This window comes from Marmota monax, unplaced genomic scaffold, assembly GCF_021218885.2.
Source record: "Marmota monax isolate L192 unplaced genomic scaffold, Marmota_monax_Labrador192_F-V1.1 WCK01_AAM20220418_F8-fsc00001, whole genome shotgun sequence".
NCBI classification, from domain to species: Eukaryota; Metazoa; Chordata; class Mammalia; order Rodentia; family Sciuridae; genus Marmota; species Marmota monax.
The window spans coordinates 51,752,420-51,779,630 of record NW_026693777.1 but is presented as its reverse complement, the minus strand read 5'-3'; the positions used below and the strand labels follow the sequence as shown (position 1 = coordinate 51,779,630).

The 27,211-nt window shown below is 31.2% G+C and overlaps 1 protein-coding gene across 5 annotated transcripts in view; it reads left to right on the top strand.

The window, feature by feature from the left end:
* The window catches only part of Trpm7 (transient receptor potential cation channel subfamily M member 7), a 103,759-nt gene that overhangs the window by 33,976 nt on the left and 42,572 nt on the right, over positions 1-27,211 (top strand). For 2 of the 5 annotated variants that reach the window (XM_046460781.2, XM_046460780.2), the window contains exons 6-21: positions 719-843; positions 1,845-2,016; positions 3,027-3,201; positions 4,615-4,738; positions 5,782-5,854; positions 7,197-7,297; positions 11,711-11,845; positions 16,233-16,286; positions 18,373-18,513; positions 18,927-19,061; positions 19,739-20,019; positions 20,220-20,448; positions 21,588-21,743; positions 21,821-21,964; positions 23,679-23,807; positions 25,215-25,493. In XM_046460781.2, the coding sequence (XP_046316737.1) occupies positions 719-843; positions 1,845-2,016; positions 3,027-3,201; positions 4,615-4,738; positions 5,782-5,854; positions 7,197-7,297; positions 11,711-11,845; positions 16,233-16,286; positions 18,373-18,513; positions 18,927-19,061; positions 19,739-20,019; positions 20,220-20,448; positions 21,588-21,743; positions 21,821-21,964; positions 23,679-23,807; positions 25,215-25,493 (2,453 nt within the window). Of the gene's footprint in view, positions 1-718; positions 844-1,844; positions 2,017-3,026; positions 3,206-4,614; positions 4,739-5,781; positions 5,855-7,196; positions 7,298-7,916; positions 10,925-11,710; positions 11,846-16,232; positions 16,287-18,372; positions 18,514-18,926; positions 19,062-19,738; positions 20,020-20,219; positions 20,449-21,587; positions 21,744-21,820; positions 21,965-23,678; positions 23,808-25,214; positions 25,494-27,211 lie in introns of those variants that run through there. The other 3 variants (XM_058584794.1, XM_058584795.1, XM_058584796.1) reach the window with 3 other exon arrangements.

Here is a 27,211-nt window from a genome sequence, read left to right as displayed (position 1 = left end):
TGTTCTGAGTAGCATGGTGAAATGTCATGCCATCTCACTCTATCTTGACTGGGATTAAGTCATCCCTTTGTACAGCATATCCATACTTGGTATATTACCTACCTCATTAGTCACTTGGTAGCCATCTTGGCTATCAGATTGATTGTCCATCAGATGTACTATTATAGTATCACAATACTTACATATAGGGTTCTATACTACACAGTTTCCAACATCTACTGGGGGTCTTGGATCATGTCCCTCACAGGTAAGGGGGAACTACTGTATATATTCTCTGGAGTTTTTTTTTTTTTTTTCCTACCATTTCCCCATGTTTTTGATTCAATTTGACAGCTTTTGTTCATTGTATGTGTGTTTGTTGTGCTTATGGTCCTGTGCCACTGAGTCATATTCTTAATTTATTCTAGATGATGTATAGAAAAACAAAAAATTAAATTACTTACAAGTCCAAGAAAGGACTTGGCCTTATAGGAGCATGGTAGAATGTAGTTCTCATGTGTTTTAGGCAGTTGTAGTGATTTGATGTTGTGGTGTTTTGCTTTTTCATTCCATTTTGGTCAGATTATTCCTTTGAAAGCTTGGCTTTGGACGTCATTGCTTTATATCTTATATGTGTAAAGAAATGTATCATGAATTGTAATGTTAAAAATTAAGCACAGGATTGTTCCTAACATAATGAAAACTTTGAACTAAAATGAATAAAATTTTGCATGAACAGGTGTGGCAAAACATGTTGGTGATGCCCTCAAAGAACATGCTTCCAGATCATCTCGAAAGATTTGCACTATTGGAATAGCTCCATGGGGAGTGATAGAAAACAGAAATGATCTTGTTGGGAGAGATGTAAGAATGTTTTTAAAGTTTCTCATATTTGCACTTACTTATAAACAGAATTATAGCAAAAATGGAGCAAGTCAACTTAAAATATTCATGATCATACCACATTTTTCAAATGAAGTTTAAAAAGCATTTTCCTGTGATTTTCTTCTCATCTTCTGGAAAATACATTCATAAATATAAATGATAAATGTCTTTCATATCATGCCATTAATTACATTTTTAATGAATCTATGACGTTAGGAATTAATCTTATTGGGGTTGGAGCTGTAGCTCAGTGGAAGAGCCCTTGCCTAGCATGTGTGAGGCACTGGGTTCGATCCTTAGAACCACATAAAATAAACAAATAAAATAAAGGCACTCTGTCCATTAAAAAAAGAAGAAGAAGAAGCATTAAGAAAAAAAAAAGTATCTTGTCACTCAGAGGAGGAATCAAATGCTAATGTTTTATTTCTATAGGCTAAAGATATGAATATTAATTGAGATTATTGAAAAGATATCATTTTCAAGTGTTATTAAGTTTCTAATATCAATTTTAAATATCTTCTTTATGGCTAGAAAAATCACAGTGTGACATTTTATTGCTTTTTAAAAAAATCCTTTATATCTTACAGTTTACTCAATCTCATAATAGTTTCTTAGCACTGTATATTTATTTACTGTTTCTCCTTTTGCATGTGATAATGAAATATATAATTCTGCAAATTGATTAGTCTTTTGTGGTTTTTTTTTTAATATTTTTTAGTTGCCAATGGATTTTTTACTTTATTTGTTTATTCATATGTGGTGCTGAGTATCTAACCCAGGGATTCACACATGTTAAGCAAACGCTCTACCACTGAGCCACAACCCCAGTCCCTAGCTTTTGTTTTTTGATGTATTCTTTTTCACTGTTTATTTCTAAATGTGAAATAGAATTTTACCTCTTTACAGATTATTTCAAAATTTATTTTACATTCTGTTACATTTAATCCTGCCCACTAACTGTTATGTTTGCTATTTTTTAGGTCGTTGCTCCTTATCAAACCTTATTGAACCCCCTGAGCAAATTGAATGTCCTGAATAATCTCCATTCCCATTTCATATTGGTGGATGATGGCACAGTTGGAAAGTATGGCGCAGAAGTCAGACTAAGAAGAGAACTTGAAAAAACTATTAATCAGCAAAGAATTCATGCTAGTAAGAGAATTCCCAAAATTTTATTATGGAAGTTATTTTGAGCTGTATTAAAAGCCAGTGATGTTCTAGAAAAGTTGAATGTCGAGTACCCTTTTCCTTATGTAGCAAGAAATCTACAAAACAACCCAAAATGGCAGATCTTAGACAATTTTAAGACCTAGAAGATCTCTCAGGCCAAATAGGGTACTCAGGCTTCAAGGCCAAAGACAAAAAGGCTCATTAGAAGCTTTGTAGCTATTGTTTGTCATTGCTGCCAAAGGAATTTACAAGTATTCTTAATGTCTTATATATCCAAGACTTAGCTTTGGAAGTTAAGATTGAAAAGTAAAATGGAATAAAGCCACTTTGTTATAAAGTAAGAATAAGCTTGTTTAAAGTTCATAAAATGATTAGATGTCACTCTTTGGTAAGTGTGTCTTAAAAATCTGTATTGTGATGAATTTTCCTTTCCAATCATGGCTGAACCTTCTGGTTCAGCATCTAAATTTTATTACAACTAGAAGAAATTTTGTAACCCTGGGACACCAAGGTGAACTCTATGACAAAATGAAATAGAAATACACAATTACTGAACAGTGTATTAAGATTATGGTGGAGGCAGAACATTTACAAAAATTAGAAATGTTGTATAAGTCGCAGTTACCAACACTGCATGTTGTAAAAACAAAAATTGGTCTTCACTAACTTTTTTCTTTTACTCTTACAGAAGTCTTAGAATTTTATCAGTCAGTGCCACTTAAATAATTATGACTCATTAATTTCTATATTAATGTATACTAAATTATATATTAGATTTTCTAATTTTGTCTTTAGAACAGATTTTCAGTTGGTGATAAAGTAATATATTTAGTACTTTATTTATGTGAGACTGATATTACATTGAGTAAAGTGAAGTCAACACAGTTTGACAAGAAATTATGTCCTGACTTTTAACTTTGCATTTAAAAAAAAAAAAAAGCTAAAATTACTGAATTTTATCTAATTTTCTAATTAAACTTTTACTCTTTTAGGAATTGGCCAAGGTGTTCCTGTAGTGGCTCTGATATTTGAGGGTGGGCCAAATGTTATACTCACAGTTCTAGAATACCTTCAAGAAAGTCCCCCTGTTCCTGTAGTTGTTTGTGAAGGAACAGGCAGAGCTGCAGATTTGCTAGCTTATATTCACAAACAAACAGAAGAAGGAGGGTAAGTATATTTGTATAGCAAATTTTAATAACCTGATTGAAGAGTCTTGTGGTCTTTAGAGTATTAGGTTACTTTTAATGGTTTATGAATATGAAAATCTTGAGTTCAACACAACATTTTGTTAAGGCTTGAGGAAATCGCCTACTCATACATTATTGGAATGAAGTAAAATATGGTTTTTTTGTATTAATAGAAGAAAGTTGTTGGCTATAGAAGCACACATCTTCTGATCCAATAGTTTATATCTGGGAATTGTTTCTACAGATGTTCAGCTGTTATAGGGTTATTTGTATGAGTAAGAGATTGGAATAAAGTAGAACATCCATCAGAAAAAGACTAGATAAGTAAATTGTGGGATATCTACAAAATGGGCAGTTTATAGCTGAATAAAGATGGTACTTTTTGCTAGATTTATGAATATTATCAAAATGTCTACCTAGAAAAAAAGAAGATGTAGAGCAGTGTATAAATTGTGCCACTCTTTTTTAAAAATATTTATTTTTTAGTTATAGGTGGATACAATATCTTTATTTTATTTTTATATGGTGCTGAGGATCGAACTCAGTGCCTCACACGTGGTAGGCGAGCGCTTCACCTTTGAGCCACAACCCCATCCCAATTGTGCCATTCCTTATGTAGAGAAAGAGGTGCTAATTATTTATATATATAAAAAGAGATCTTGGAAAGTCGTACAAGCTAATCATAATCAATAGTAATAGTAAAGGGCTGAGATGGAATTGGGAAGATGAAAGATAGTGGAAAGGATGAAAGATATTTGTAGCACAGTGGTAGAGCACTTGCTATGAGTTTTCATATTTTTATGTTTTCTCTATTTTTGGCCATATACATGTATTAACCTATTCATAAAAAGAAAAATGTAAATACATTCAAGACATCTTGGCAAAATATTACTTTATACACCATAATATTTTAAAATTATCTTCACGTATTATCTTATAAAATGTAAGTACTGATTGCAGCTTATATTGTATTTTAAAAATTATAAACTAGCCAGATGCAGTGATGCATGCCTATAATGTAAACAGCTTGGAAGGCTGATGCAGGAAGATCCCTAGTTCAAAGCCAGCCTCAGCAATTTCTCAAGGCCTTAAGCAACTTAGACCATCTTAAATAAAATAGAATATAAAAAGGGCTGGGATTGTAGCTCAGTCAATCCCTGAGTTCAGTCCCTGGGTACTTCCCACCCCGCCATACACACAGAAACACATACCACACACACACACTAATTCAAAGAGAAAAATAACTCCATTTCTCTTTTTTTCCCTTAAGACTTATAGTGGATGTCTCATGAAGAGAAAATAATTCTGCCCATGTCAGCTATTTAATAGTAATAATCTCATAAACAATAGAATATGAAACTAGTGCATTAAGTTATATTTCCTCTTATACTAGAAGTCTTCCTGATGCAGCAGAGGTTGATATCATTTCAACCATCAAGAAAACATTTAACTTTGGCCAAAGTGAAGCAGTTCATTTATTTCAAACACTGATGGAGTGCATGAAGAAAAAAGAGCTTGTAAGTATATTTCAGCAGAATAAGGCTTTTTGTTTCTTCCAAAGCACATTCTAAATTAGTGAGATACTTTTGTTTCTAATTTGGATTTTAAATTTTTAAATCTTCTTTAACCAAGTAAAATGTCATTCATTTATTAGTCTTTTCAGATAACATAGTGATAAAGAAGGACTGTAGTTTTTTATATGGTATTTAAACAGTATATTTCCATGTTTCTTTTAGAAAAAGTTTCTTAACTGGGTCTCAACAGATTATTTTCAATATGTGTGTGTGTGTGTGTGTGTGTATACATGTATATATAAATAACTGTAAATACTTCTTGATGGCTTTTCTAACAATAAGTGAAAAAAAATTTTAAACAATTTTATTCTGAGGGAGTGGTTAAGAATGTGGTATGTTAAATATCAGTGCTACTTAGTTTTAATCATGTTTAAGTTTTTAGAGATAAAAATTTTGAATAGTCTATAAATAGATGATAACCTTTGATTTGCTGTCTACTTCCATGGTAGGTTTTATACACTGAAATGAAGTCAGTTAAAAATTTGTATTTGGGTTAAAATAATCTTTTATTTTATGAAAAATATCTTTAGATAACATGGTGTTACATTTTAGGAAATCTGTAGGCATTTTCAATAAAAGAATTAAACTAAACAAATACTCATCATTTAAGAATTCATGTATTACTTGAATGGGTTTTTGCTCTGTATAACAAATAGCAGGATTTATTCTTACAAGTAAACTGTAGACTCACTCTAAAGTTTCTTATTCTGATAACTGACATAAGATAGGTTAAAAAAAACAGTATGAAACCAAATATTTTCAATATATTTGCTATTGTTTTTGGTAAATAATAAATGATAAGTCTTAATTTTTTGGATTTTTTTTTTGAGGGTTGATTGATGTTTTTCTTGCCTCCTCCCCACAAATATCAACCTGCCTACCTACCCCTCAACCCCCACCACAGTACACCTTAAAATTACTTTGTTTTATGATGTCTTACATTTAAAAATATAAAGACATAATATTATGAATTAATATTTAAATAGATCACTGTGTTCCACATTGGATCAGAGGAACATCAGGATATAGATGTAGCAATACTTACTGCACTACTAAAAGGTAAGATTTTAAAAATTGTATCTTTAATATCTTGAAAATATAGCCTATTTATATAAGGTAGGATTTTAAAAACTTGGTTAAATGCTTGGAAAGTAAATTTTTCAGTAATTTTTCTTTGTGAAAGACACAATCTTGGTTTTTGTTGGCAGTAAGTTAGCTTTTGTTTTGATCTTGTAGAATTATTATTGTTTATAGCAAGGTGTATGCCTGCAGAATTTTAATTATCCCATTAAAATTAAGTATTTAAAGGTGATAGTATTTAAAAAAATACCATAATTTATATCATCTTGGGATCAAAAGATCATAAGTGACAGGAAAACTCGAAACCATGAAAGAAGAGTAATTAGAATGATAAAAAAACAAAATTCAGGTAAAAAGAGAGCCTCATCTGCATGTCGTATTTGCCATATACTTTCTGTGTGCTGACCACTGTTCTTCAGTGGTTTATATTGCTCATCTTGTTTTATCCCTGTAGTATCCCCAAAGGATACATTTCCTTTTATGTTTCTCATTTAATAAATGAGGAAAGTAAGGAGCAGAAATTTTAAAGTGGAGGAATCTCAAAGAGCTTTTCAAAATTGTTAAGAAAAAGATGAATACCTTATGGGAAAAATGAGTCAAAATTTATGTAAATGATACTGGAGGAAGAATTCAAATACTTGGAAGAAAGATGGTCAACATTATAGTATGAAAGTAAAAATAAATTTTAAATTCTTGTGCTCTTGGTGGATGATATAAGCTTTCTGAAACATTTGGGGAGTATATAAAAAAACCTTAAAGTGTGTATGCTGTGTTCATCAATTTGGTTCCTAGAAAATCATCCTATATAAGTAATCAAACATATACTAAAATATATTTGGTAAGATATCATACATAGTAAGGTACTCGAGTAGATATGTGTATGTGTATACTGTTGAGAAACTAAGATATCATACATAGTAAGGTACTCAAAACACAATACTGAACACTTTGCATAATATCCCATTTTCAGATAAACAGAAGTATATGAATGCACTTATATATTTACAGAAAAGGACATGAAAGGATATTTTTTCAGAATCTTAACGGCCAGCACTGTCTCTGTAATAGAGATAGATCATCAACATTTTCTTCTTACTTTTCTGCTTTCTGAATTGTTTACAATGAATGAGGCTGTGTAGTTTCTGTAGTTGGAAAATAAAAGCTTCCATACTGAGGTTATTCTTACCTCTCTGGGGCAGGTATTTCTGAGCAATGTCTGACACCAGATGTGTAAGTTAATTAAAGGGTGGTAGGGAGATTTCTTAAGTGTTAATATATTAATGGAGATAAACTTGCAAACTATTTTTTTTTATTCGATTAGGTACTAATGCATCTGCATTTGACCAGCTTATCCTTACATTGGCATGGGATAGAGTTGACATTGCCAAAAATCATGTATTTGTTTATGGACAGCAGTGGCTGGTATGTAAATAATCTATATACACATATAATTAAACTCAGTACTACAGGTTTTCTGTATCCATAAGTTCCACAACTAGGGATTCAACTAACCACAGATTGTGTACTATGTGGTTAGTCCGACAATGATGGCATCTGTACTGAATACGTACACACTTTTTTCCCTTGTCGTTATTCCTAAACAGTATAGCATAACAACTATTTGCGTAATATTTACATTATGTTAGGTATAAGTAATTTAGAGATAATTAAAGTATACAGGAGGGTATGTGTATGTTATATGCATTTAAGTTTACATAAATAATGTGAGCATCCATGAATTTCAGTAGCCAAGGGGTCCTGGAATCAACCCTTCACAAACAATAAGGAACAACTATAATAACAAAGTATTTGATGAAACTGTGACCTAACTTCACATTTTACCTTTTTGCCGCAGGTGCAGAGTTCATTTAGCTAAACATTTCTACAATATCCAGATCTATTTAGGTTTTAAAAGTTATGTTTGCCTCTTGATAATCTTGCATGTTATAGGGTATGTTGGTATCTAAAAATTCTAGAATTGAAGAGCCTTGGAACTTTTACTCATATATTCATTGGATGTTTATATCTGTTCTTTCCACAGCCTCTCCATTCAACGAAATGGGAACAATAATTTTGCAGCTTCTGAGATGAGAAACTTTGGTGTCATCTTTTACTTTTCTCTTTCTCATATACTCCAATCTAGTTCCATCAATAAATCTTTATACACACACACACACACAACTCTTTCAAAATATCAATTTTTATCATCCTGATTGAATCTCTTATCATCCTTTTGTTATTTCAGTAGTACTCCTTTTGATTTTCCTGCTTTTATTCTTCCTGTCATTTTACAGACAGAAGATGGATCACATCCCATTTATTCGGAGCACAATCCAGAGCCTTTATGATGACCTATAAAACTTTGTATCATTTGTTCTATTACTACCTCTCTTACATACTACCACTGTTCCTTTTGCTCTCTTTTATAGCTTTGTTGGCCTTCTTGGTATTGTTTTTGAACACACTAAGCATACTCATATCTCTAGGCTTTTGTTGCTGTTCTTCTGTCTGGAACATTCTCCCCTAGATATGCACCTGGGTTTACTTCCTCATCTCTTTTTGGACTGTAACCAAATGTCTCCAGTTAAACTTTCTCTGTCTACTCTATTTTGGTAGTATTCCCTTATGTCAGCATTTCCTGTGTTCTTCCTTGCCTTTTTTTCTTTTTTTAAACCCTCTAGCATTTATCACCGTCTGAAAAAAACATATAAATTAGCTATCTATTTATTTATGATTTATCTTTTTACTCCTAGAAAGTAAATTTTACTAGGGCAAGTGTATCTTTCAGTTTTGTTTACTGCTATGTACACAACCTTGTAAAATAATGAGCACTTGACAAATTCTTAATACTTGTCTGAGTCCCTAGGAGGGGGATGAAATGTTCAACTGTATTATCAGCCTTTATAATAGAGAGGATAAGCCAGATCTCTTTCATCTATATAATAGAAACAGCAAATTGCAGAAAAGTATGCATCATATGATTGTAATTGTGGCAAATTCTCTTTATGAATACACAAACATCTGTGCCTATCTACATGTACTGTCATGGTATCATTTCTATTTTTTGTTTTTGGTAGTACTGGGGATCAAACTCAAGGCTTCAAGCATATTTGAAAAGTGCTTTACCACTGAGCTATAAGCTCAGCCCCTTAGAATTTTAGATCTAGTAGTGGAATATGGCTGAAGAGATGAAGGCTAGCGGAAGATAAGTTTTGTTTTGTTTGATTTTTTTTTAGAAAAACCATATGAGTGTATGGTAATTTCTGTATAGTAATAAAGAAACTAGTTACTTTCCCCCTTGGAGGACTGTAGAGAAAGAAATTCATGTTAATCTCTTGCAGTAAAACTCAAAAGTTGTAAACTAACTTTTTATTTATTTCATTGGATTTTTTAGTTTCCTCACATATAAATGATTAGATAAAGCGTTTGTCTTGCATATATATGTTCATATATAAATCCATATGTCTCATGGATTTGTCCTTCATAATGTTAGATTTATTTTATTTTGTGCTCCTTACTTAAGAGTTTACATGTCAGTTGTTTTATTTTTTTTTTTAATTATTTGGTATACATTGAGGAACTGCTGCTTACAAAGCAGATAGATTTTTTTTTTTAAACTGCATCTTTTTTCCCTCATGTGAAAATTTAGCCAAGCTCTTACGTTGTTCTGGGATAATACTGATAAACTCAATTAGATAGAATGTTTCATTTTTTAAAAAACGATGTTTAAGGATTAAGAATATAGCTTATGGGTAGAGTGCCTGCTTAGCATGTGTGGGGCCCTGGATTTAGTCCCTAATACTACCAAAAAGAATAAAAACAAGAATTTTATTAGGCCTATTTTATTATACCAAAATGAAATTTCAGAAATAATAAATAAATTTTTTAAAAACAAATATGATGCCCTGATTTTAATAAGTCAGAGAAAAGTGATCAGTACAGAATTATTCAAGAAAGGCAGCATTTTAAAGACATAAGTTAGATACTTGCACTTACTATAAAAGAATCAGTGTCAACGTTGTAATCATGCATATGAAGTCATACAAGTATGTTATTACTTATGTATGTTATTATTATGTGATTTAAGTACCATTGGGGAACAGAAAAATATCCCTTGTAAGTATAGGATAAGGAAAGAACAGAGAGAACCAAGTGGGCACTAGAGTAATTTTAAATGATAATGCTAGAAAGAGCAATAACAAATCAGAATAATTTATATGTGATAGATAGAAAGAGGAAATAATGTTAAATAAAATAGGAATAAACACACCATGGCAAATTATAGTCTATTATGTAGAGAAAATTGAAGTATTCTCATAATAAATTGGTCTTATTTTTAAGGATAATATAAAATTTTTTCATGTTAGAATGGAGTGGTGAAAAAAATCATAGAAAACGTACCTTCCATCATGAATTTTCATCATTAACACTCATTTCATTAGTATATACTTAAAAAGATCTTATAGAGACCTATCCTTTGCTAGGTTATGGAAATTGAAGTAGACTGGGGAAATAAATAAAAATATAAGCTGCTGTAGAGAAATTGTGTAGTTATGTGGTAAATTTCTGAAGACAGAATATGATTTAAAAATAACAGGTGAAGGGCTGGGGTTGTGGCTCAGTGGCAGAGCTATTGCCTAGCATTTGTGAGGCAGTGGGTTCAATTCTCAGCACCACATAAATAAATAAAGTAAAGGTCCATCAACAACTAAAAAATATTAAAAAAAAAAAAAAAAAAGACAGGTGAAGAAACAATGAATTTTGAAACTGATTTTGTTACAAAGACTTTTTATCATATAGTGCCACAATACTAAAAATATAAAGCAGTTATAGGAAATGTTATTAAAACTTTTATTAATGATACTCAATAAAATCTCTATACATCAAGTGCCTACACTAATGTGTTAGTATTTTTTTTTTAATTTTTTTTATTTTTTAATTTTCGGCAGACACAACATCTTTATTTGTATGTGGTGCTGAGGATCGAACCCAGGCCGCACGCATGGCAGGCGAGCGCGCTACTGCTTGAGCCACATCCCCAGCCCATGTGTTAGTATTTGATAGGGAAGTCTGTCGAAGTTTGTAAAATAGGCTTATAAAAGTAACAGCTGATATGCTGACTGATAGATCTGTATTAAGCTGAAATGTCACAGGTTGTATTGCTGTCAAAAAATGTGATTTTCCCCTAAAGGTGAATAATTTCTATTAAAATTATGAAGAAGATTAAGTACAATCTTGTCTGACTTGTAATTGTATTTTTGAACTATTTATTGTACAAAAATTAACACAGAATATTTTGTTCATATATAAAATAGAAGTCTTTAATTTTTTACTCATGAGCATCTAACAGGGCATATAATGTTTTATGATGTGATACAGTTCCTATTTGTTTGATATTGTTCATCATATCACGTGATTTCTGGTATCCCTTGGTCCTCTCCTTAAAAGTTAGTAATGGCCCCGACTTAGAGAAATGACTCATCCAAAAACTTTCCTAAACATTGAGAACCATTGCTCTAAGATATTTCCACTCCAGATTTAATTGATAATGTACTTTGTGTTTTTTTTTTTTCCTTATGTAACACTTGATCTCTTACAGAAATAGCTTTTATGGAATATTCTTTTGGAAAAAAGTATTTTTTCTTCAAGAGAGGTTTTTTTATCTGTCTCTAAATACCTGATTTCTTCCTAGTCTTTCACTATTTTGTATCTGTCCAATTGTGTTTTAAAACTGTTTGAGAACAAATAAGTATAAATTCTAAGGACTTAAATTTTTAAGAAGTCATGATAATTAGTACATGTGAAATGTATTTATTAATTTTGATACTCTCTTAGGTTGGATCCTTGGAACAAGCTATGCTTGATGCTCTTGTAATGGATAGAGTTGCATTTGTAAAACTTCTTATTGAAAATGGAGTAAGCATGCATAAATTCCTTACCATTCCAAGACTGGAAGAACTTTACAACACTGTAAGTCTATGATCAAATTCTTTGTTATGAATTACATATTATTGTTTTATCATCTTTGGGAAATTTCATTTTACCTGAACATGTCCATTCCTATTGATAAAGCCTTCAGTGTCTTGCTGGTTATATGGAAAAAAATACAGCCAGTCTTAGTATGGATTGTTGTATGATACTCTTAATGTTTTCCTGTTTTACCAGCTTTTCCCTATCTCCATAGCCACATATGAAAGTAATGCAGATTTAATAACTATCTCCTAGAGGATAAACTGCTTTGAGTCTGGTTATGTTTCTTTTGACTCTTTTGTCTAATGGATAAATTACATATTATTTTTCCTCTTTTTGGTTTTTACATTCATGGATTTGATTTTATGTCCCTCTTTTAGTTTTTCATTTTTCTTATAAAAGGCTCCTGAAAACTTTTTAGTTGTAATAAAGCCCTTTCTCGTTTTATTTCAAATTTCATATCCCTAACATTAGAGTAAATACTACCCTTTTTGTGGTTTTGTATGCTACCAGTATGAATTTAACTGAGCTATGCTTTGAGAAGCACTATGACCACATCCTTATTTCATAATGTTGACCTCTCTACAAAACCATTTGACATTCATTAGTTTCCACCTATTTCTCTCCTTTTCATTCCCAATGTCTTTGTACTACTCAATCATTGCTTGTCTACTTCACTTAAACTACTTCAGTAATCATTTCTCTTTATCTGTTTATTTAATCTTTCCTCAAATCAGTTCTTTATTTTTATAGTGACATTTTACTATATCTTTCTGCAGTTTGGAAACCTGTGATGGCCACCTGATGTGTGTATAATAGTACTCATACCTTTAGCTTGATTTTCAAAAATCTTGACATTTTGCTCTAGATATTCTTACTTTATCTTTCCCCCCTACTTCAACCCTTGCCTACTCCTACCTCCAAATACTGGGTGTTCCAACTATATTGTCTACCTGCTACTTTCTTAAAAAAAACAACAAAAAACTTTTTAAAAAAGCATTTTCTGTTTAAATAGTGCTGGTTTGTTTTCCTCTACTGATTTATTAGAATTTTATTCATTGTTTAAAAACTTAGTTCAAATGCCATTCGAGTACTAGCCAGTCCTATTAACATAGTTAAGAAAACTTATGTTTTCTCCTGTGGATTGTAATTTTTTTTTGAGTAGGGTTTATGCTTTTATTTCCAACCATTCCCCTTCCCTTTTATGGGGTCCAGTACAGTTACCTTAAATTTTGTTGTTTTCTAATTTAGATATAAAAATTAAAAGGGTTATTCATTGCGAAGTAAGGTTTCTCCCTGAAGTGTAAAGCAAATATAAAATAATAAAAATTAAAATTGATCTTATTAGCAAGGCATGAAATTTTTAGAAAATTGTGTAACTTAAAGAGTTAAGATACTATAAGCTTCAGTTATTGAAAAGATTTTCAAAAGTTTGAGTATTTATAACATGATAAAAAAAAGTTAAAACATCAAACTTTTGGTGTCAAGGTTCTTCTACATAAGAATTATTGAGGACTTTAAAGTGCTGTTCTAAAGAGATTTTACTTATGTGTATTGGTAAATATTAGAATGTGAAACTGATTCTCAAACATTTCTCAATTTATACTAATGTAACAATAATAAACTCAATACATGTTAACATAAAATTATTGTGTGTCTGTCTAGGGATTGAATGCATGCAAATTCACAAATTCTACCATAGAGCTACATCCGCAACCAATAGCTTATTTTTAAAGAAAATTAGTAAGAAAACAATTTTACATTTTACAAACCTCTTTAATGCATGACCTCATAAAAGCAGTGTGGATTCTCATGTTTGCTTCTGAATTTAGTCTTATAATATCACGGGTCAAAAAGCCTCTGAAAAGGGTTGGGACTACGGCTTAGCGGTAGCGCACTTGCCTGGCATGTGTGAGGCAATGGGTTCCATTCTCAGCACCATGTATAAATAAATAAATAAAGAACTATCAACAACATATATGTATACACACACACACTTTTTAAAAAAATTTTTGAAAAATTCCACTGAACATTTAAAGACCTGAAAGTGAAACAACAATGCATGTATAATCTTAATATGATTATAAAAATAGTTTTGACCTTTTGACCTACGGACCTCAAAAAGAAGTGTAAGGGGATTCAGGTATTTCCAGATACATTTTGATGTCTGGTGTCTTAACGCATATCCTTGGCAACTTAGCTTACCCTATCTCAAAAATAAAATAGACCTGGAGTGTAGTTCAGTGATAGGAAAGGACTACGGTATATATAGCTCAGTGGTAGACCACCCCTGGTTCACTCTCTAGTACCGCGCCCCACAGTATTAAGTGTATTTCTTTGTGATTATATACTGTTAGACAAATATAGTGAAACTTCATAGTATTCTAAAATCATCTAAAATACTTCATTTAACTAAGAAGACATGTTTATTTTAAAAAGTTATGTATAAGAAAAAATAGGCAGAGATGACCTAGTAGACAGTAAGCCGGATGCAGTGGCACATGTCTGTAATCCCATCAACTCAGGAGGCTAAAGCAGGAAGGGGTTTGAGGTCAACCTTAGCAACTTTCTTGAAAATCAAATTTTTAAAGGGGGCTTAGGGATGTAGCTCAGTGGTAGAGTACCCCTGGGTTCAACTTCCAGAAAAAAGAAGGAAAAGGAGAACAGAACAAATAAGATAGAATATAGTTATATGCAGTATCAATTATGGTAATCTTAAATATTGTATGGAATTTAAAAACCATGAACATGTAGGAAAATAATTTTTTTCCAAAGAAAGAGGGGTCTGTGTATCTGGATTTGAAATTGTATTCCCAAGGAGATATGATCAAAATGGAAAAGTAGATTGATTGATTATTCTAAGAACCTTATTAATAATTAAAAAATTAATAACATGATGGGATTAAATCTCATTTGATAAATTTTTTTTCTTTCAGTTGGTTTCATTGTTGTTCTAACTTTAATATATACATCCTTACATTATGTATGTGTATATTTTTAAATTAATAATTCTACTTTTGGAGATTTAAACCTGAGAAACTTTATAATCAAGTAAACTAGGAATACTTTTTCCCCCCAAAGTGTGTGTGTCATAGTTGTGCATAGTAGTGGTTTGTTGTTACATATTCATGTGTGCACACAATATAACAATATAATTTGGCCAGTATCATTCCCCAGTATTTCCCCTTTCCCTCTCATATTGTCTCCCCATAGTCCATCTTCTCTGTTCTACTGATCTCCCTTTGATTTTCATGAGATCCTCTCCCCACTTTCTTTTCCTTTTTCCTCTCTAAACATTTGACAGTCTTCTGAGTTTGACTTATTTCACTTAACATTATGTTCTCAAGTTGCATTCATTTTGCTGCAAATGGCATAATTTCATTTCTTTATGGCTGAATAAAACTCTCCATTTGATAATTCTTTTAAACAATATTTAAAATACTAAGTTTTTTTTTATTTGTACCACAAAGAATTTATTGCAATAAATTTCACAGGAGTCAGAGCTCTGCGTAAAATGTTTAGAGAAGACACTTTGATCCATTTACCTCAGTCTTCGTGGGGATATATTCCTGAACACTTTTTCAAAATATCGAATGTCCTTAAATTAAGATTACTGTAAAGATAAAACTTGTATCTAGTCTACTTTAATACACAGTATACACAAAGAGAGGATAATGGGGAAATGATTATTAATATAAATGTTAAAGGTTTGTTACCCAAACTATTTAAAATACTCATACAACTTAATGGTTAGAAGGAACAGACATTTTAACAAGAAGGGAATTTACAGCCCTGCCATCAATTAAAGAAATGTAAATTTAAGGTATAATTAATTAATGGGGCTGGGAGTTGTGGTTCTATGGTAGTGTGCTCACCTGGCACGTGTGAATCACTGGGTTCGATCCTCAATCACCACGTAAAAATAAAGTACTTTGTCCATCTACAACTAAAAAAAAAAGATAATGTTGTTGTGACTTATTAAACAAAAATATCACTTTAGTGATACTCTGTGATTATTCATCTTTTTTAAAAAATATATTTTTTAGTTGTTGATGGCCCTGTATTTATTTATTTATTTATCATCTATCTATCTATCTATTTATTTATTTATTTATATGTTGTGCTGGGAATCAAACACAGTGCCTCACATGTAGGAGACAATCGCTCTACCACTGAGCTACAACTGCAGCCAGATAATTATTCACCTTTTTGATAATTTTAAATATAACACTATAAAATGGTTATGTCCTATATTTGTTCTAATTTTAAAGAAATAACTCCAAAATAGTATAATTTGTTTAAGAAGATCCTTATAAGTTCTATAAATAACAAAAAATTTCTTTTAGAAGAAAATAATAGTTTGCTGTTCTTTTTTTTCTCCTTAAAGAAACAAGGTCCAACCAATCCAATGCTATTTCACCTTGTTCGAGATGTCAAACAGGTAAGAGATTGGTTTTGAAAATGTTATTTAAAAAATATCATTTGTACTTTATGTATTTCCAAAAATGTACATAAGTACATTTTTAAAACTGCAATGAAATGACAAGAAAAAATTAGTGCTAAATTTGTGATAAAAGAGGATAATGTACCAGAAACCAAGAAAAAGGGAAGTTTATGAAATTAAGAACAGTTTCCTGAACTTCTCTGGTTATGCAACAGTGTGTTGAACTTTATAATGCTTTTGGTCTGTAAAATAAAAATCATTGATAGAATGTGTCAGCTTTCTCTGTGTTCATTAGAAATTTGTTTCTTAGAAATCTTTCCTAATATAAAGGTCATAAAATGTGGGTATTAAGAGATATACTAAGTGGTAATCTTAATGACTAGGAAAAAAAAGAGTGAAAGTCTCTCTCACCTTTATAAAATAAGATTCATTTTTGGTGGTAACTGAATACACTGTTATATGGGCTAACCTCATTCTATAGTGACTAAATTGACTCATTATTTTTTTTTTTCAAATGGTACTCATATTACATTAAGAAAAACATTGTGAAGTTTCTAAAATTCCTCATTCTTTTGAACTTTTACTTTCTGTGTGCACTATCAAAAAAGCCAAAACTTTATGTGGTTTGTAACTTTAAATTTTTTTTTTTTTTTAGTTGTACACAACACAATACTTTTGTTTTATTTATTGATTTACGTGGTGTTGAGGATTGAGCCCAGTGCCTCACATATGCAAGACAGGTGCTCTACCATTGAGCCATAACCCCAGCCCCTTGTAACTTATTTAATACTAAATTTGTATTCCATAAGAAGAACTTAAACCTTATTATATGTAAGAAATTTTGCTTTACTTTGATTTTTTGCATGAGCTTTTCTAACTTTATTGAAGTATATTTGACAACATGGTAAAATTTATTCACTTCACGTGTATATCTCTTTGACTTACTATTTTAATATGGTACTTATTGCCATAGTCTTAATTTGAGAGCATTATAATACTTCAAAAAGTGACCCTGTACTTATTAGCAGTCACTCCTTTTTCTGTTCCTTTTCTACTCCTCATCTCTGCCTCCTCCCTAGGCAACTATTAATATAAGAATTTGCTTATTTTGGACAGTTCCCATTGATTTGATCTTTTTTTTTTTTCCTTTTAGTAATTAAAGCTCCCCTCCCCTGAAGCTTGAATAACCTTCAGACCAGGAGTTTATAAAACATTTGCATTATGGTTTCCTTACATAGGTCAGCACAAGAAATACAGAACTGGGCAAGGAGTGGGGAGCCTTGCTCAGTGGTACAGCATGTTCCTTGCATGTGGAATGCTCTTGTTCAGTCCCCAGCACCAAATCCCCAGCACTTAGTTATGGAAACAAATATTAACATTGTTACATGGACGGCTATGATAATAAGCTAAATTGTTTTATTTCCATAAGTGGTAAACAATAAAATTCAGTAATTATTTTCTGGTTCATATTAATTATGTTGAGTTTTGTGAGCTTGAGAAATTGTTTAACATGACTTTTTTTTTTTAAGACAACTCACCTTATTTTCCTTAGTTTAAAATGTTTCCTATTAAAGCGTGAAAGCGAAATCTTAGCTCTAAATAGTGTTATAAATGTAGTTGAATCCTGAATAAGGATATAAAAACTTTATGTAATCTTTACTAGAGCCAATATGATTTTTATAATAAATAAATATTTCTGGACCAGTCTGGAAACATAATTAACCTATAACATTATTTTGTAGGAAAATTGCTATGTATAATCATGAAAACAAAACACTTGGCTCTAATAGTTCCATTGCCTCTGTGTTTTTTAGGACAGCAGAGGCATCAAATTGTTATCTTCCTGCTTTAGGCCATATTCCTGTTCTAATCCACGCCTTTGAGACCTTAAAACTTTGGAATTCCCTCTTCTCATAAAAGGAAATAGAGAAATAAGTCATTCTCTTCTCCTATAAAGACAGCCGCTGGCTACTCTAGTTTCCTGAAACGAGTAAATATTTCTCATTTTGGGGAGAGGGCCTAGTCATAGGCATGACATGGCAATATTAAGAAATAACATTCTATTTAATGTTTTATGTTTTAGGGAAATCTTCCTCCAGGATATAAGATCACTCTAATTGATATAGGACTTGTTATTGAATATCTCATGGGAGGAACCTACAGATGCACCTATACTCGGAAACGTTTTCGGTTAATATATAATAGTCTTGGTGGAAATAGTCGGGTATGTGATATTTGTCAGGAATTTTATATATGTATTTAAAAATTAACAAATTTTTTAAGTTAAGAATTAGTTACATTCGAATGGTGAAAGTAACATTGTCTTTAAAAATATAAGGTTTCAAGTAAGGATAAGTAGAAATTTTATAAGCTGTGCATGGTGGTACGTACCAGTAGTCCCAGCTTCTTGGGAGGCTGATGTGGGTAGATTATTGGAGTCGTTGAATTTGAGAACAGACAAGGCAACATAGCAAGACCCCATATCAAAAAAACATGAAAGCAATATTTATAATTGTAATCCTAAATCAATCATTTTGTTTGTGTTCATACATATATATTTGCATATATAAAAATAGTGTTGAATTTTTTACAACATAATATTTAAATCTGCAAAAGTTAATGAGCTTTCATTTTCAGAGATCTGGCCGAAATACCTCCAGCAGTACTCCTCAATTGAGAAAGAGTCACGAATCTTTTGGCAATAGAGCAGATAAAAAGGAAAAAACGAGACATAATCATTTCATTAAAACAGCACAGCCCTATAGACCAAAGGTTTGTTTATTGGTTAAAGAAAATATGTTTATTTAGTTCACCATAGGTACTTAATGTAAATATTATCCTTTCTGGATTTTGATTTTGTTCTTTCTTAATTACTTAGTATTATTAAATAAAAACTATTTGTTTTAGTGGGAATTATCTTTTGGTTTTGGATATTTTATAACTTTGAGTCTATTTTCCCATACATAAATATATTCATTGTCAATTAATGTTTTTGTTGCTTTCTCACATTTATCTGTAATAACCAAATTTTAAAAATTTTCAATCATTTTATTCCATTATCTCCCCCCTGCCCTTTGCAAAGCTGGGTATCCTACCTACCTAGGTCTTCAAATACTCTAGGCAAGTGCCATACCACTGAGCTATAGCTTCAGTTCTTTATTCCATTTTTATTTGATTAATATGTACAACAAATGTATTTTTCAAAGTTTTACTAGTTGAGATATTATGCCCTTTCTTCAGTTGTAGATAACTTATTACAGACATTTTTATTGAAATGAAATTCTTATAAAATGAATTATAAGCAATAATAAAGTTTATAAAATTTTTACTGTTTTGTTTGGGGCAGTTATGAAGTTGAAGAGTAGAACAAAAAATATTTTATAAAATTTTTCACTAATATGAATGTCATGCATTATAATGAGCATTGTAACATTTATTTTCTATTGAAGATTGATACAGCTATGGAAGAAGGAAAGAAAAAAAGAACCAAAGATGAAATTGTAGATATTGATGATCCAGAAACCAAGCGCTTTCCTTATCCGCTTAATGAATTGTTAATTTGGGCTTGCCTTATGAAGAGGCAGGTTATGGCACGGTTTTTATGGCAGCATGGTGAAGAATCAATGGCTAAAGCATTAGTTGCCTGTAAAATCTATCGTTCAATGGCCTATGAAGCAAAGCAGAGTGACCTGGTAGATGATACTTCAGAAGAACTGAAACAATATTCCAAGTAAGTGGCATTTTATCCTTGGAAAACATTTTAAATACAAAATACAGTGTTTGGATGTTACAGTGTTAAGCACTTAATGGAGAAAAATGTATGTGTGTAATTTTATTGATACAATTAAGAAAATTATTTTTTAAATGTAGATATTTTTAAAGACTTGGAAAGAAACTTTTCTGCTTATTTTGGCTTTTATCTTTTTGTAGTGATTTTGGCCAACTGGCAGTTGAATTACTAGAGCAATCCTTCAGACAAGATGAAACCATGGCTATGAAATTACTCACTTATGAACTGAAAAACTGGAGTAATTCAACCTGCCTTAAATTAGCAGTTTCTTCAAGACTTAGACCTTTTGTAGCTCACACCTGTACACAAATGTTGTTATCTGATATGTGGATGGGAAGGCTGAACATGAGAAAAAATTCTTGGTACAAGGTATACCTTAAAAATAATTGGCTTTAAAGTTTATAGTTAGAGCAGAGAAATTAGACTAAAATGCTTTGATTTGTGAGGGTGATAATAGAGGGAGGGACTGCAAGAAGGGGAAAGGGTGGTTGGCATTTTATTCAAAGTGGCATAACTACTTTTTTTTTTTACTCCTGTTCTTTAGTCTTGAATTTTTTTTCAGGTGGATATGATTATTGCCCCTCTGAGATAGCAGCAAGGACAACAAATGAGGAATATTGGCATTTACACTCCTAAACAGCCAGCCATTAAAAGATTTGCTACTTTGTGAAAGGCTGATTTCCAAATTCTAAAATTCTGGACCTAGCTATTAATTTTTTTTGTTACTTTTAAATTATTTTAAGTGTATTGGACAAGTATATCCATTTACCTAGTTGATGTTTATGAATAAGTATATTCATATATCCAGTTTTTAAGGTTAATAATTTGGGGGAAATGGCTGGTCCTTTAGTTTTGTCATAGTGAGATATTGCTTTAAACTTCCATTTTTATTCTTTTATATCTTTTTAATAAGGTACAGAAAGTAGAAGGCAGAAATCAGGCAAGTAGTTTTATCCATAGTGGATAACAAATATTAATCATCTACTAAAAATAATGTTGAAGGATTAACTAACAGAAAACCTCTTGTACAATTATAATTTCTACATGCTTTAGGATTTTGCAAGTAATATGAAAAAGTTTAGAAATAAGCCTTTTTGTTTATAGAGGCACAAGCTGAGTAATCATGTTATGACATGGAACACTTGCAAAAGAGATTTAAGATAAAATTAAGCACATAGCACCTCATAATGCTTGAATTTTGTTTAAACAAAAATATATTTTCTGTATAAATTGTAACTTGATTGTATTTAAAAGACAGGTCTATAATGATTATTAAATCTCTTCAACATGCTCATTATCATAATATCCAAATGTTTTTTATTCCCTAAAACAGTTCAACCTGGGCCTCTTTAAATACAGCATTTAAAAAATGAATTTTTATTTTTTCTGTATTTCTAGGAGCAAAATGGCTAACAATTATAAGATATCTAATGTCTCTTTGCTATTTTTAAAATATTCTTAAAAGTTTGATTTTAAAATGCAAACTTATATGTCTTTAAAAATTTTAGGTGATATTAAGCATTTTAGTTCCACCTGCCATATTAATGCTAGAATATAAAACAAAGGCTGAAATGTCCCATATTCCACAATCTCAAGATGCTCATCAGATGACAATGGAAGATAGTGAAAACAACTTTCAAAACATAACAGAAGAGATCCCTATGGTAAGGAAGAAAAAAAAAATTGAAGTAATATAAGTTTGTTGTGAATAAATGTACAATAATTTTTTTTTTAATTTTAGGAAGTATTTAAAGAAGTAAGAATTTTGGACAGTAATGAAGGAAAGAGTGAAATGGAGATGCATATAAAATCAAAAAAGCTTCCAATCACACGAAAATTTTATGCCTTTTATCATGCACCAATTGTAAAGTTCTGGTTTAATACGGTATGTTTTTAAATAGTATTTGCATGAATCTATCTTTCCTTCCTTCCTTCCTTCCTTCCTTCCTTCCTTCCTTCCTTCCTTCCTTCCTTCCTTCCTTCCTTCCCTCCCTCCCTCCCTCCCTCCCTCCCTCCCTCCCAAGGGAGACCATGATGTTGTGTTTTGGGGAGTTTTTTGTTTGTTTGTTTTATATTTATTTTTTAGTTATAGGTGGACACAATATCTTTATTTTACTTTTATGTGGTGCTGAGGATGAAACCCAGTGCCTCCTGCATGGTAGGCAAGTGCTCTACCTCTGAGCCACAATCCCAGCTCTGTTTTGTTTGTTTTTTAAATTTTTTAAATTTATTTTTAGTTGTAGTTGGACACAATACCTTTATTTTATTTATTTTTATGTTGTGCTGAGGATCGAACCCAGCGCCTCGCACATGCTAAGTGAGCACTCTATTGCTAAGCCACAATCCCAGCCCAGACATAATGTTTTAAGAAGATATGTTTTAGGGAACCTTTGGTCTGGAATCCCATAGTAACCTTGATTTAACTTATATCATTGGAAAGTATGTCCGCTTTAAAGAACAATACATTTAATTTAGATTATCCCAATTGCCAGCATCTGGAATGATAACACTAACAAATTTTAATTCTAATTGGAAATAAAAATATACTAAACACGTATGTGTTGTGACCATTGGTTGTATAAGTGGGTAATAAATACAGATCATCTAGTGAAACTGATAGTAAAATATTAACCAAAAAACTGATACAATTCCTTGTGCTCTAGGATTTATAGATAATACACAGAAGTTTAGAAATGACCCTGCTTGCTATGTTAATCAATGATGATAAAGAGTAATCCAGATCATTGATATGGTTTTATTTATCAGTGACTTATTTCTTTAATTATGTGCTTAGTTACCTGTACACTTGGCTTTTCTCTTGCTTCATGGAAAAATGGATTTTACTAATAGTTTATAGAGCATATGTCCTTAGCAATATGGTCTCAACTGTTGAAGCACAGTAGCTTATTCATTGTTTTGGTTTTCTAGTTAGGGGAAGAGCAAATGAGCTCTGGAAACTTCTAGTTGGTCTTCTTGCTGATATCTCTTTATTTATTTATATATGGTGCTGAAAATTGAACCGTTGCCTCACACATGCTAATCAAGCACTCTACCACTGAGCTGCTACCCCAGCCCCTACTTTTAACCAGTGTCTGAGTCTGAATAAATAAGTTTACACTCTCCTTCCTAGGAAAACTTTTTTTTTATTTTGTTCTTTTCATCAATTATCAGACACTTACCAAAGTCTACAAATGCCTTTGTGCTAAGATGAATATTTGAGAACTTGTTCTTTCAACCATTGCTTTTTTTATTGACACCCATACCTTCTAACTCGAGACTAATTTACTATATTTCCTTCTCAATGTGAAAATGTTTTGTTCTTCCCTCCTAGACACTGGTAATACAAATCTCATTTATCTAATCCCTGAATTCTTTCCCCAGAGTGTAAGTTTTTTTACATTTGTATTCATGTGAATGGCTACTTAAAAACAGAGAATCCAGGTGACCAAATAAATTTCTCCTTTTTTTTTTTTTGTATTGCATTTTATTTCCCTAGGCTGCCTTAGCTCAAATAATTATTTTTATATACATAAAACTGTCCATAATGTTTTATTTTGTAATCAATTTTATTCGTATAACTTTTGTTTCTTTTTTATTAGTTGGCATACTTAGGATTTCTGATGCTTTATACATTTGTAGTTCTTGTACAAATGGAACGGTTACCTTCAGTTCAAGAATGGATTGTTATTGCTTATATTTTTACCTATGCCATTGAGAAAGTCCGTGAGGTATGTCTTTAGTTTTTCCTACTGGGTAGCTTACTATGTGCATGGAAGATTTTTTGTTTTGTTTGAGATGTGCATGTGTGTATGTGTGTGTTAATTCAATGGGAGATAATATTATAGAAGTATAGAACATGTTTATTTTTACTGTTCTTAAAATAATGGCAAAAAAAAATAGAAATCAGTGAATATGCTGTTCACTTTGTCACATTACAAATACAATGATATGTCTCTGAAACTTAGCATAGATTTTTTTGTTTTTTTCTCAATATTTATATTTATGCTCTTACTCTCAAAAGGTATCACATATATTTATATATCCAATTAGGTAGGTAAATTATAAATAGATTTTCATTTTGGTGTTTTCTTATACTACCCTCTAAAGTATATGTATTTCCCACCAAATCATTATTTAGATTTATATCCAGCTGTCAGTTACATTAAACCTGTCTAGGTTAAATTATAATTTTCTAACATCCTGATTTTGAAAAAATGTTTTTTCCTTAAATAAATTTGTACACTTTCTGTTTAAACTCAAAACTACATAAATGTTTTATAACACTTGCATCAGTACTTTTGAATTATTTCATGACTCTGTTATATATTTAGAGAACACATGAAATTGCAAAAGTAATAAGAAGGTATAGTACTTCTCATTTAAATATAGAAATTTATCTTATTAAATAACATGCATTTTTAAATGCTGTGGCTCATATGTTTATAAAAATCTTACCAGTGTGTTTGAAGAAATTAAGTTGTTGAATGATAAAAAAAATATGTATTCGTTAAAGAGGTCTACAAGGATTCATGAGATGACAGTAATTCTGGTTGCCTCCAGTGACTACAGTAATTAATTGACTAAGAGAGATGAACCAAGAGACTTTTCAGTATTTAGAATTCACTTCATTTTGAAGTTGTGAATGTAATACCATTCCTCTCAAAAGTTGTTTTTTTAATTCTAATATTCATCATATTCAAGAGACGCAGTATGTTTTAGATAATTTAGAGAAATACAGCTACTTAAACCATTGAATTATTTAATTTCTGTGACTAAGGCATCTTTGGAAGATACTACCAGTATATCCCAAGTAGGACTTTAATATGATATAAAACAACTTTTCCAAAACATTGCACATTCCATCCAGATCTAGAGACCTTTGTTATAATTTAAGATTTTTAGCCTCTTAGTTGGATGACCTTGGTTGAGCAGGTCATTTATTTATAAGACATTATCTCTTACCAGCTTACTATTTTGGTAATTAAGTACGTTATTAAATGCCAAGATAACAGATTAAAAGCACTTTGAAACATTAAAATATGACTAAAATTCCTTTGTGGTGTTATAATTCAGTGCTGTATATGTTTGAATATGAAGAAATTCATTAAACTTTTTTGTTCTTGTTGAACCTTTAGATCTTTATGTCTGAAGCTGGGAAAATAAGCCAGAAGATTAAAGTGTGGTTTAGTGATTATTTCAATATCAGTGATACAATTGCCATAATTTCTTTCTTCATTGGATTTGGACTAAGATTTGGAGCCAAGTGGAACTTTGAGAATGCATATGATAATCATGTTTTTGTGGCTGGAAGATTAATATACTGTCTTAATATAATATTTTGGTATGTGCGTTTGCTAGATTTTCTCGCTGTAAATCAACAGGCAGGACCTTATGTAATGATGATTGGAAAAATGGTAAGTTGATATACATCTGCTAATGCTCCTGGGTTTTATTATTTCTTAAAAGTTATAAAAATGTGTGTTATAAAATAGTTTCATTTGAACTAGTGAATGAATTGCCTCATACTTCCTCCAGATCTATCATTCTTTAAGGATATTTTATTAACCTTTGAAAAAATATTCAGTAAATAAGGTTAGGGGCTGGGGCTGTGGCTCAGTGGTAGAGCGCTCACCTAGCACATTCGAGGCCCTGGGTTTGATTCTCAGCACCACATAAAAATAAATAAATAAAATAAAGGTATTGTGTACATTTACATCTAAAAAAAAGAAAACATTAAAAAATAAATAAATAATAAAATAAGGTTAGAAAAAACATACTTTGTGTTTCCTTGAAATGCTTTGTAACTGTTAAATATTTCTTCCTAGGAATATTTGGCATGACAATGAAGAATATGAACTCATAACTTTAATCTGTATATTTCTTTTCATCTTTACTGCTACTATTTTATATCAAACCACATCATCAGGCACCTTCAGTAGTCTAGTGATCTGTTTCCTCACAACCAGTTTGGCTTGTCTTTGATCCACATCATAACTAGAATGATTATTTAAAAATGCAAATTTGTATATGTCACTTCCTCATCTTGAAGAATTTTAATGGGTTTACATTGCTCCAAGAGATCAGTGTACTTAATTAAAAATCCTCTTTCTATATCTCCCTTTCCACCCCTCCCTCTCTTCCTTTTCCCCACCCTCCCCTTTTTAAATTTTGTTATTAATGTAATTTTGTTAATAATGATAGATTCACATGAAATTGTAAGAAATAGAATCCTTTATACCCTTTATCTTGTTTCCTCCAAAGGTAACATCTTCTGCTTCACTATTAAACCTTAGATTTTTTTAAAAAAAAATATTTTATTTTTATGTGGTGCTGATAATAGAACACAGTACCTCTAGCATGCCAGGGAAGCGTGCTACCACTTGAGCCACATTCCCAGCCCCTAAACCTTAGATATTCTTGATCTCGTATCTGTACTCTAGTCACATCAGCTTTTTAAAATGTTCTTTTTAAGCCAGGCAGGATGTTGTAGGCCTAGAGTCACAGCTACTTGGGCATCTGGCTTGGGAGTCTATCTAGAGTCCAGGAGTTCAAGACCAGCTTGGGCAACATACCAAGACCCTGTCTCAAAAAAAAAAAAAAAAAAAAAAATTTTTTTTTCCTCTTGTTTCTTTTAACACAGCCCCTGTAGAATAGCATAATTCATGTTCTTCTTTCTACCTGGAACTACACTGTCCTCTACATTCATTCTCTTAGTTTTGTCTTTATTTTGTTGTTTTTTACAAACCTGAGTTTATCCTTCATATCTCTGCTCCAACACCGTATTTTTCAGGGAAGGATTTTTTGGTTCCTCCTAGCTGGATCAAGTTTATTTGCTTTATATCCTTCTGGGACACATGTTCTTTCCTTTCATAATATTTTTGTCTGTGTCTGTATTTTAAACTACATTCTTACTAAATTATTTATCTTTTTCTTTAGAAGACTAAACTCCTTATGGTAGGAATCATGTCTGGCTTTGATCATTTTTATTTCTCTAGTACTTATTATAGTACCTTCACATACTATGCTCTCCTTAATAAGTATTTGTTGGTTGGATGAATAAAGTAATTACAAGTAGGAAGAAATTACATAAAAATTACTGAACATTAACTGGGTGCAGCAGTACATGTGTAAT